At 45.2% G+C, this 12,153-nt stretch overlaps 1 protein-coding gene across 2 annotated transcripts in view; it reads left to right on the forward strand.

Annotated features, from left to right (window-relative positions):
- The window catches only part of ydjc (YdjC chitooligosaccharide deacetylase homolog), a 28,883-nt gene extending 16,992 nt beyond the window's left edge, over nucleotides 1-11,891 (forward strand). For both annotated transcript variants that reach the window (XM_063489741.1, XM_063489742.1), the window contains exons 3-6: nucleotides 6,987-7,146; nucleotides 8,418-8,517; nucleotides 9,124-9,301; nucleotides 10,840-11,891. In XM_063489741.1, coding sequence (XP_063345811.1) covers nucleotides 6,987-7,146; nucleotides 8,418-8,517; nucleotides 9,124-9,301; nucleotides 10,840-11,170 — 769 coding nt within the window. In that variant the 3' untranslated portion in view covers nucleotides 11,171-11,891. The remainder of the gene's footprint in view (nucleotides 1-6,986; nucleotides 7,147-8,417; nucleotides 8,518-9,123; nucleotides 9,302-10,839) is intronic.
- Nucleotides 11,892-12,153: the final 262 nt, after the last annotated feature.

The following is a 12,153-nucleotide window of genomic DNA, read 5'->3' on the forward strand; positions in this document are numbered from 1 at the left end:
GTGCAGTGAAATGGGACCCCCCCCCCCGACCTTACACACACAACACAGACATTACATGGGAATACAAGTCGGAGATCGGTAGCAGTACAGAAAAAACACTGAAATGTACACTACAATGGGAAAGTACAAGAGGAAAAAAAGAGACCTCTACTCATGCTGTGCTCCCATGGTAGGACAGCACGAGAACAGGAAACAACAAAACTCCTCTGCACAAAAAAGCACATAAATGTCCACAGCACAACATTATGAAACACGTGACAAGCCACAGGGTTGGGTGGGGGGTGAGGAATTATTCGAAGCGAGCACAGCAGCCGCCCTGCCCAGCGCTACCATTCCAGCGCGGGCGCAGACCCATGTTCGCCCGCAGGAAACAAGCATCGAAGGCGTTTGGAAAGGGAGGGGGGGATGAGTGTGTGCTTATCAGTGTGTATGTATGTGTATGCGTGTCCAGAGTTCAGCTGAGACAGTGTCCTTCGCCCTGCCAGGCTAAGTAAACAGTCTTCCAGCCAACCCAGGTGGCCTTGTATGGAATGGGAAGGAACAGACTCAACACAGTCGTTATCAGGGAGTTTTTGTTCAGCTCCAGCCTTGAGACCACAGCTGGCGCCGAAGGGGTAGCCGCATTATGATGGTGATTTTTCTTTGCAACAATTCATGAGAATTTCAAGCTGTTTTTTAGCACTCCGACACTGGTCTCTCAATCTCCCGTTGGATAGCTGCGAGTTTCTCCGTGATGTTATTAACCTTCAGTTCCGTGGTCTTGTCACTCTTTTGCTCACAGAGCAGATTCTGAGACCTCACGACCGCAGCCAACTGATCCGCGATGTAATCCAGCTTCCGCCCAGAGGTGTTGATTTGAGCGGATTCTTCCCTGATGTAATCCAATATCCGCTCAGAGGTGTTATTCCGAGCGAGCCCCTCCAAGATGTAATCCAGTTTGCACTCAGAGGTCTTATTCTGAGTATTCACTGCAGCCGTAAGCTTCTCCAAGATCTTAACCATGCTGCATTCAGTGAGCCCTTTCTGAGAAACCGCACCTCGTACCATCGTTTCAATCCCAGCGGGCAGCTTTGTGGGGGTTTGAACAGCCAGTTCCGCTTCCTTAATTCTCCGATAAGCCAGGGCCAAGCCAGCTCTGATCAGCAAGAACCCTGTTATCATGGTTCCGAATAGGTAGATATCTTCAGCGTCCTCGATCGACAGTCCCGCCAGGCACACGATCCTCCATTTCTGCCACCCGTCCATCGTGTATCCGGCAGGGAAAGTACCTCCAGGGCACTCGGGCTCTCCCGAGCCCAGACTTCTCGTTGAGAAAAGGGTGTCAATAGCATTCAGAGACCAGTTGATCAAATCCATAGTTCTCTTTTAGGTTTTTAGACACAGACTCTGAGAGAGTGTTCCAGGGAATTTAAAAAAAAAAAGCACGAGACAAGACAAGGACATGAGAAGCTAAGCAGGGAAGATAAGGGAGAGGAGAGGAGAAAAGTGCGACCGCCTTCGCTGAGAGCCTAACGTGTTAGCGCCATGCAGCCTCTGCACGGGGCGATCTGTGTTAACTCGCTAACGGAGATTTGCCCCGTTAATGCGGTTATGGCGTTAACGTCATTTTAACGAGATTAACGCTGACAGCAGTATTGAAAAGTATATCAACAAACCATTTTTTAAATTCCCTGCTCGCCCCTGCGGGTGGTCTGTCCTTCAAGCTCGGGTCCTCTACCAGAGGCCTGGGAGCTTGAGGGTCCTGCAGTATCTTAGCTGTTCCTAGGACTGCATTCTTCAGGACGGAGATCTCCAATGTTGTTCCTGAGATCTGCTGGAGCCACTCGCCTAGTTTGGGAGTCACCGCACCTAGTGCTCCGATTACCACTGGGACCACTGTTACCTTCATCCTCCACATCTTCTTGAGCTCTTCTCTGAGCCCTTGGTACTTGTTGGGTCTGTGTTTCCACAAGCCCTGCTGGCGTCCCAGACGCTGGCTGCTAGCAGACTGCAGTGGCGTCATCTCCCTCTCCTCGGTGGATGCGATATGTTAGGCTCCGGCTCCGAAGGACCAAATAAATGTTGGGTATGTTTTTCCACAAGCCCCGCTGGTTTAGAGACTTATTCATCATGAAGAAAACAAGACAGTCAGCGATCGATCGATTTACTTGCAAGGGAGGCCTCGTCGGTATCTACCACAAAATGACCCCAACGACAGCCTCCGCTTGCTGCCTTTTATTGGGAAAACAGTTCACACAATACACATCACATCAAAGCACCGCCCACGTAAAACCCCCAAATGGTTCTAAGACAAGGCACTATGTGTGTGTATGTGTAAACATCTGTATGCATGTGAGAATGTGTGTGTGTGTTTGAGTGAGTGTGTGAGAATGTGTGTGTGTGTGTGTGTGTGTGTGTCTTCCTGATCACAACTGTTTCTACAACATCCTGGTCATAAAGAGGGTAGTCTGCCCCACACCCAATGTATGGTTCACCATGGATAACACAGTGAAGCCATAAAAAGGGCAGGAAGCTTACCAAACATCAAACAGACCTTCACAAGGATGTGCTTGTGATAAAACACTACAGCCCCCCCAGAACCTCGAGAGGCTGGGGAGGGGGACAAAGGAATTCCTTTCATCACAGAGTTAAAACAATGTAGAGATGGTAAGCATAAAAATGACAACATTTAACAATTCACTTTAACAGTACTTTTCCAGTTTCTTGTGTTCCTTCTTCCTGATGTTGCTGTCATTCAGTATCACTACATCGATCACTACAGCTGTCTTCTTCTGTTTGTCTACCACCACTACGTCTGGTTAGTTAGCCACCGCCATTTTGTCCGTCTGTATCTGGAAGTCCCACAGGATCTTAGCTCGGTCATTCTCCACCACCCTAGCGGGCATCACTCATTCTGATCTGGGACCTCCAGGCCATACTTGGCACAGATGTTTCTGTATACTATCCCATGCACTTGGTTATGGCGTTCCATGTATGCCTTCCCTGCTAGCATCTTGCACCCTGCTGTTATGTGCTGGATTGTCTCATCTTTACACAGCCTGCACCTGGGGTCTTGCCTGGTGTGATAGACCCCAGCCTCTATGGACCTTGTGCTCAGAGCTTGTTCCTGTGCTGCCATGATTAGTGCCTCTGTGCTGTCTTTTAGTTCACCTTTGTCCAGCCACTGGTAGGATTTCTGGCTGTCATCATTTCCTGTATTTGCTACTGGTACATACCGTCCATTGGCCAGCTTATCATCCCAGCAGGGTACCTGATTAGCGGCAGGATATAGGTGTTGATAGCCCGGATCTTGTTCTTACCATTCAGCTGACTCCTCCGGACTTGCCTGACCTTTTCCAGGTATTTGGCGGTTGCAAGTTTTTTAGCGGCCTATTTGTGGTTCCCATTTCCCTTTGGCATTCATAGGAACTTGTAGCTGTTCTCAGTGTCTACAATGTTGCCTTCCGGTAGTTCGATCCCCTCAGTTCTGACTACCTTCCCTCTCTTTGTTATCACCCGACTACATTTCTCCAGTTGGAATGACATTCCGATGTCATTGCTGTATATCCTGGTGATGTGGATCAGTGAATTGATGTCTCGATCACTACTGGCATACAGCTTTGATGTCATCCATCTAAAGAAGGTGGCTGATGATTGCACCATTCCTTAGCTGGTATCCGTAGCTCAGTGATCTCACTGAGGGGGTTCAGGCCTATGCAGAACAGCAGTGGGGACAGAGCATCTCCTTGGTAAATCCCTCACTTGATGGTGACTTGTGCTATAGGCTTAAAGTTGACCGTCCTCACCCGTGGCTGGCGCGCCATTGGGACCTGCTTCGTCAGCACCAGAGGTCGGGGTGCTGTCCGGTCCCGCCTCTTGTGGTCCTGCGCGGTGTCGAGGTGCCTTTGAACCTCTGGCACACGTCTTACCACATACGGGACATGGTCTGTGGTGCCTGAGCAGCATCCGCAATCACGCCTCGGCGGCATAAAGAGTCCGTACTGGGTCCTGTCCTGGGTCATGTTGTTGTTGTTAGTGTATGTGGCTGGGAGCTGCAAAATTACAGCCAAGAGGTGTGTAAACAGCAACCGTTAGAAAAGTGTTCAATAAAGATGCTGAAAAGCAAGTGAACATCATCAAGTCTGCCGTGGTATGTTTACAGCCACATCCCCACTGAGTTCCTGATGAAGGCTCTTAGGTAACGTTTTAGGCATTCCAGGATCCATGTGTGGGGCACTGAGTCAGGCCTTCTTGTAGTCAATCCAGGCGATGCGCAGGTTGGTCAGTCTGGTCTTGCAATCTCAGGTAACTGCTCTATCTGCCAGCAGGTGGTGTTTCACTCCTCTTCTATTCCTGCCTATTCCTATTTCTATGCCCCGCTCATGTATTGAGCCACGTGCCTGTTCATCATAGCCGGAATGATTTTGTACAGGAGCTTCCATGTGGTACTGAGGCAGGTTATTGGCTGGTAGTTGAATCAGGATGGCCTTTGGTTAACCATTCTGGGTGTCTCTGATCGACTAGCATCTGGTTCATTTGTGCTGCCAGACGCTCATGGAGTGCAGTCAGCTTCTTCAGAATATATTGACAAAGAAAAAAATTGCCCCATCGGTGAACTTGGCGAATGCCTGATATGCCAAATTACCAGTCCAGCACAGTTCAGTGGAACTCTCAATATTAAGTACAGAGATGAAGTGAAAGATACTATCATTAGGCAGAAAAACCAAAATAAGATAATAAAAAAAATAAGATAACTTTAGGATGAGCCAAATTTAGAATCTGGTATAGTCTTTAAAAGAAGGAAGCACCTCAGTCAGGTCATCTTCTAATTAGAAGGTTGGTGGTTTGATCTCCGGCCGCTCTAGTGTCCATGTCAAATATCCCAAGGCAAGATACTAACCCCAAGTTGCTGTCCGACGAATCCATTGCTGTATGTGTGTGTGAATGTTGGCTAGTAAATGGTAAATGGACTGGTTCTGATATAGCACTTTTCTACTCTGAGCATTTATGTAAGAGCTTACTTAGTAAGCACTTACATAAAAAAATAGAAGTGCTTGTCTGAGTGGGTGAATGAGGCAAGTTGTATAAAGCCCTTTGAGTACAGTAGAAAAGCAAAGAACTAAATAGCTAAAGGGAATGATTGCAGAATTCTTTTCTTGGTTAATAAACAACTCTTTCTCAGTATCTAGTCAAGTCAATGTGGTGGGGTGTGGCTCGTGGCTCAGCTACAGGTGAGGGGTGTGGTTGACCAGAACAGCTGATCTCCAAGATGATGGAGATCAGCTGCCTGTTTTGCGGAAGTCCGCTGGGTGACTATGGACCGACTGGGCCTAGTGCTAGAGAACCGCCGCTGCCGCTTCTGATGAGGCCCTTTCCATACGTCAAGCAGCTTGGCATATGGAAAGGGCCTTGCATAATATGCAAACCAAAAGCTACAACCTGGTCCCAGGAAAGGGGAGGCTTGGCTGGCAGAGCTCATGGTGATGGAGGGGCCTCAGGTGGGCACAGCGGAGTTGGTCTGCTGCCATCGACTGATCAGCCTCGACATTACAGTGACGCTAATGTTGGACCACCTGTTGGCATGGCCAAGAGTCGGTGGAGCGGATGCAACTGATGGACCAAGTAAGCGGCTCTGGGACCCATCACCTTTCTCCCTCTACTATTTCTGCTCAGGTCCCAGTGGCCACAGACACTACACCTCAATAGCCGATGGCTGTTGAGGACAGGGACACTTCCACAGACAGTGACCGTGCATGGATGTGGGACAGGTGTTTGGTATCTCCAGCCCTGTAACACTTCTCCCTGGTCTGCGTGAGACATGCAGCGTACCAGTAAGGTGCCAAGGGGGTATATGCCACCATGCAATGGTGGACTCAGGCTGCATGTAGATCCTGGTTCACCACACCCTGGTTCAGCTGGGGGCATTAGTTGTGTGGATGAGGATATTGATTGACAGTGACAGTTGATCTCACATGTAATAGTGGAGCTGCACTGTGGTCAGGTCATCGCACAAGAGCAAAGTAAAAGGCCACTGGGAACTATGGGGATAGTGTTCTTTAGGTGAACCTCAGCAATTCTGAGGTTGAGTTGATTTTAGTTTCTGACCACAGCACTTTCTTGTAACCCTTCTCTGAATCATTTAGATGTTCAGTGGCAAACTTCAGACAAGCCTATAAATGTGTCTTCCTGAGCAGGGGACCTTGTTGGCCCTGCAAGATTTCAAACAATTATAATGTAGTATGTTCCCCATGGTGTTGTTGGTGACTGTGGTCTGAACTGCCATCAGATCATTAACCAGCTCCTGCTATATGTTTTTGGACTGATCCACCACCTTTTTCATGACTATCGTCACTCTGTGAGGTACGATCCTGCATGGTGCTCCAGACCAAGGGCGATTGGTGGGACAGTCTGGGGGATGATTACAGCTTGTTTTGCAGCCACAGGACCCGGGTATCTAACTGCTAGTTGACCATGAACTCCTCTGTGTACCACAGTATTATAAAGCTAACTGTGAGGCCATCTGTCCCTGAATAAAGCCTGGCTGACATTGTATCATACAAGTACTCTTTCCATGTACACCATCAAATCAAAAACAGAATATCTACAAAAAAATGAACCAAGGTGTTACAGTGGCTGACTCTGGACTTGGACCCAACTGTGACGGGACCTTGAGAGAGCTGTGCACAAACATAAGCCCACAAACCTCAATGAACTAAAGCAGCGCTGTTGTGAAGAGCGCAGTACGATTCCTCTGTGATGATGTGAAACAGTCATTGAAAAAACAAAAAGACTATTTCAAAGAAGGAGTGGATTTTTTTAAACTATGTCCTGATTCATAAAACCTTAAAAGACAGTGGATTTTCTTTTTCACAGCTGTATTTGCGATAGAGATGTTATATGTATTTATAATCAAGAACAGAGTGACTGTGCCTCTGAACACAGACAAATGTTTGCCTGTTTTAGCCAGCATCGCATGGTTTAACAGAGCTGTGTTGTTCCTGTGTCAGACACAACATTCCCATTGGCTTGCATGCCAACCTGTCTGAAGGCATACCAGTGTGTCCGAGCCTCCAGCAGTCCTCCACGCTCATAAACCAGCATGGCTTCTTCCATGGGAAGATGGGCTTTCGTCAGGCATTGAAGAGAGGAGAACTCAGCATGAAACAGGTACGACATTAAAAACTAGAATTTTACTGTGTCAGTGAAAAATAAAGGTCAAAGCTCTGTCTTCTTCAGACATATAGAAACTGAACATTTAATAGTGTTCCCTGAAAAACAGTCTCATCTGATCATTTCTTGACAACGTTTCAGTTTACAATAATGGATTACACAGCAGTGGGGATACATTTGATTACAGGAGATTACTTTCATCCTGAAAGTGCTGAAACTACATTTAAGGATAACATTCCTCTACTGCTACTCTCTTCATTACTGTATGCAAACACAGTGCAGAGCAGCTCCTCCCACAGAGGTCGATTATCTCGTAGTGTTACCTCCTCACTGTGTACAACTCTGGATGCTGCAGCTCCTCTGCAAACGAAGGCCTCACATTACAGGTACTTGAGTCCCAGGTGTAACTCTCAGACACGCACATTAAAGCAGATGACCTGTAAGCTGGAGAGGACAAAGCGTCTCATTAATTTAGAAGGTCTTTATTTAGCCTGGAAAAACAGGGTGTTGCTTTATTTAAAAAGAGCCCTTTGTAAAGTAAATCTTACTTTCACTGATTCAAGAAAATAAGAACAACCACAGGTTTGCCTTCAGCACTGAAGGAGAGTCTGAACTCTGTTGAACTGGATATTCCTTTAACATTAACTATTAATGACTTCATTTACAAATACAATTTTACAGTTAGAGAAAAAATGATTCGATACAGTAAATGGACTGGTTCTTATTTATACTTATTATGTCTACTCTATCTGAGCACTCAAAGCGCTTTATACAACATGCCACATTCATAAGTGCTTCCTAAGCAACATTCATACAACTTAGGGTTAGTATCTTGCCCAAGGATATTTGGCACGCAGACTGGGGAAGCTAGGGATCGAACCACCAACCTTCCAATCAGTAGATGACCCGCTCTACCTCATGAGCTACACCAATACTGACCACAGTATTTTATTACAGAGATTAGAGCGTTGCAGTGGTTTGAATAATACCGAGCAGATCTAACAGACTCCAGTTTGATCGCTGGCAGATTCTGTTATTTAATTTTTACCTTAAAATATAAAGCACTTTAAGGCGACTGCTGAGATTCAGCACTATATGAATGAAACTGAACCGTCTTCAGACAGTAGTAGTTTGAACTTGGGTACAGCTGTCACATTGTTGCATATTTTGCTTCCAGACAAAAAGCACCAGATTTTAAAACGACCTTCGTCTTTGAAGTCATGTGTCTCCATCACAGCTGTTTCCAGGTGTGTTTTGTTTCCTCCAAGGTGGAGCTGGAGTTGAGGGCCCAGGTCGGGCTTTTCGTGGAGCTGAATGGTCACCTACCCGAGCACATGGACGGACACCAACATGTTCACGTCCTCCCAGGTCAGAGGATCAGAGGATGAAGAGAGACAAAGCTGTAACTGCTGTTTGTTGGATGCTGGTGCTAGAGTCAACAGCATTTACACATTTATGACTGATTATGGTGATATAGCATGTTTCAGATTATTTCCAACACTTCCCCATGGAGTTATGGTACAGATTAATCATGCAAATGTGCACATGTGTGTCTTTGCTTTTTAGTTAGCAGGTAAATGTGAACTAAAGGGAGGAGACCGTTAATGTTTGTTTGTACTACGGCAGCTGATTTTGGTTCTACAAATCAGATTCATTAATTTAAAAAAACGTTTTTATAATAGAAAAGTAACCAAGCAGTGGTTCACATCCTTTCATCTGACCAGTGAAAAAGTTTGAATAGTTAATAATATGCTACGTAAAAAAACAATGATTATATGGATGGAAATATAATTTACCTGAGAAACAAAGAGAAGTCCTGCTGTGGTCCAACACAGAGCTTTCCTATTAGTTATTGTTCCACTAATGCTTTTCTTCCATATTTAGGATTCAGTTCAGTGAGTGCTTTGTCATTAACTGTTGGCTCCATTAAGAAGATGACAGCAGTGAAATGTTCGTGTTATGTCGTCTGTGCAGAGGTCCGTGAAGTGTTTGCAAAGGTTGTCTCAGATCTCAGGATCCCCTACACTCGTGTTCCTGTGGAGCCGGGTCTATACAGCTGCCCATGGATACCAGCACACCTGCACAAATTCTACAAGCAGGTGGAGAAGGATGCTCTGGATGCCATCCCAGTTTTCAGACGCCATGGAATCAGGTCTGTTTGTATGAAACTGCTGGGACTAGACCAGGCTTCAAATTAAACCACTTTCACTACATCGACTATAGACCACACATATGCAGTGAGTGTCATCTCCAGTGTTGAGGAGTAACAGAATACATGTACCGCCGTTACGTATTTAAAATACAAAATATGAGTAACTGTATTCCGTTACAGTTACCGTGTAAAAGGTGGTATTTAGAATACAGTTACTTTGTTGAAATAAAGGGATTACACGGCGGTCTTTTCCTGTTTCATATGTTAGGCTATGCTCTCTCTATTTTTGGTAATTCCACGCTGGTGGAAACCCAAACAAAACACGCATTAAGAGGCTCTAATGTCTGTGTCTCAATCTCACGTCTCATAATGACGTGAAGAAATATTTTTAAAATGATTTAATATGAAGGTAACAACGGATTCATGATCTTTCAGATCAGTGCTGTTGTCTTTGCCTGTATTTCTATACTAACACACACCTGAATGCAAACCTGCAACCTGCAAAAGCTTCTGCTTTTATACAAGTGTTCATACTTATTGATGATCAGTTTATATGGTGCATGTATTACCAGCACACGCTTCCCTCTGAAGTCCTGTGGAAGCAGCAGGACTGGACTTTGGCTCAATGTCTGTTAGATAAGCAATGGCACAGCTCAAGACTTTTGCACATTACTGTATTAGACAGATTTACTTAGTTTGCTACAAAAACAGGAAATAAATGCAGCAATTAAACAAATTTGTGAGCATACATGAAAAACACACCTAAGGCAAAACCAGAGTTCAACTCTAACCTGAAAATCAGTATTTGGTGTGACCACCTTATTCTCCATCACAGCCTGACTCTGTGGGGTGCTTGTATTTTCTCTAAGTAGTCCTCAGAAATAATTCTCCAGGTTTCATCAAAGCTGGATGCTGGCTGCTTTTTGTCCTGTTGTCTGTGGAGATGAGCCCACACTGCTTCAGTAACGTTCAGCTCTGAGGCCAGTCAGCTCTACAGTTACTTTGAGTTTCCTTAAAGCATCAAGCTTAAGTGTTTCACAGTGCTGTCCAAAACTCACCACACTTTCTTAGATTTTATATTTTGCTTCCAGATTTCCAGCATCATTTTATGAAGTCTCCAGACTGTCTGAAGTCTTTCTCTGAACACTGGCAGCGTTTCACTCATTTGTTCAGTGTGATGCTTGTTTTCAGAGGAATTTAGTTTTTTATTGTTAAGCTACTCAACACTGACCTGTGACTCAGCCAAGCACAGGAGAGACACCTGACTCAGGACACAACGATGAACCAGTGTTTCTACACGTAACACTGAAACTTAGTAAAGGACTAGCTGCCTTTAGCAAAGAACTTCAATGTCTTTGCTAAGATGTTGTGACAGGTTTAAAACTGTCTCATTAGAGTTTCCAAAGAGCTGTTAGGCAGAGTGTGGAGTGTGTCTTTAAATAAAGGAAACTGGTCAATTGGAGGACAAGAGTTTGTAGAGAGTTTCTGATGTTGCACATATGATAAACATGAATCATAACGATTTTCCCCCTCCACAGGTGGCCAGATGTGTACCTGGGACTGACCACCATGGGGCAGAACATGTCCATCCCAAGCCTGCACAGGGCCCTCAGCTACGCCTTGGCTGCGGACCCTTCATCCTCTACCTCCAGCTGTGTGCAGGGTTCACATCAGCCTGCGGTCACAGCTGAGCTCATGGTCCACCCGGGGTACCCCAGTCACCCCAAGGAGGGAGGCTGTGGAGAGGGCCCCGACGACTTCTCCCAGTCTGCTGACAGGCAGCACGAGCTGAGTGTTCTCAAAGATCCATCTGTGCTGGCTCTCTATTGCCAAGAGAGAGTGCAGCTCTGTGCCTTCAGAGACCTGTGACTGCTGTCAGCTTCCAAATGTTACTCAGTTACCACTGATATTTGTAGTAACACGACTTTATGCTGCCCTACAAAGTGAGACTCTGATCAAATTAGCTCTTAGCAGCCTTTAAGGAGTGGGACTGTCCATGACCGGGCTCTGAGTCTAGTCTAACAGCAGCACATGATACACTGTAGAAACGTCTAATGAAGGCACAGTGTTCACTGCAACACTGTTTTAAAATGCTAACTAATAAATCATTTTACTAAAGTAATCAGCAACATTTGCTCAGAACTCTCATCATAAGTATGTTGTTTGGCAGTTTTCAGTCTGGCACATTATAGAATAAAGGTGGAGGAGCTGTATGTGTGTTCATGGCCCTGGTTTCCACCTGCTTCACTGGAGCAGGGATACTTTTGAACTATCTCAGGTCTGGATGTGTGGAACTACAGAGAGCTTTAGTAGTATTTATAGATATTTTCTTTGTATTTCAAAGCTTATATTTTCAGTTTATGTTGAAACAGTTTTATGTGTGTTATAATCAAACATCAGAACTGAACAGCTTTGGGGAATAAATGATGGTAAACTTTTTTTTCTTTGTTGTTTCTATCATACCACTTGCAGAGTAAACCTGATCACCAACAACAAGTGCCTTAATTATCTTAAAGTGCCAGTTTTTGACTTACTGCATCCATCTGTGGTTCTCTTTTCAGAGAAGCTGCACAAAATCTAAATAAAAACAGATGCTGTGTTTGTCTGTTTTGGCTGTTTTTTGTCAGGGTTTTTTGCCATGTTAAAAACCAACTGATGATGAAATGTCCTGTTACACATATTGAAGTTTATACTAACTGTGTGTTATTTAGAGGGTGCATGACTCTGCAGGTAAACAGGTGAGTTTGCTGTCTGTGATGGATTTAAAGTAAAGCTGTTTGGACTGGAACACAGTGTTTGTGTTGCGTCGGTCAGCTGTGCACCTCTTGATTTTTGTAAGGTGGCACGTTGTG

This window comes from Pelmatolapia mariae, linkage group LG12, assembly GCF_036321145.2.
Source record: "Pelmatolapia mariae isolate MD_Pm_ZW linkage group LG12, Pm_UMD_F_2, whole genome shotgun sequence".
NCBI classification, from domain to species: domain Eukaryota; kingdom Metazoa; phylum Chordata; class Actinopteri; order Cichliformes; family Cichlidae; genus Pelmatolapia; species Pelmatolapia mariae.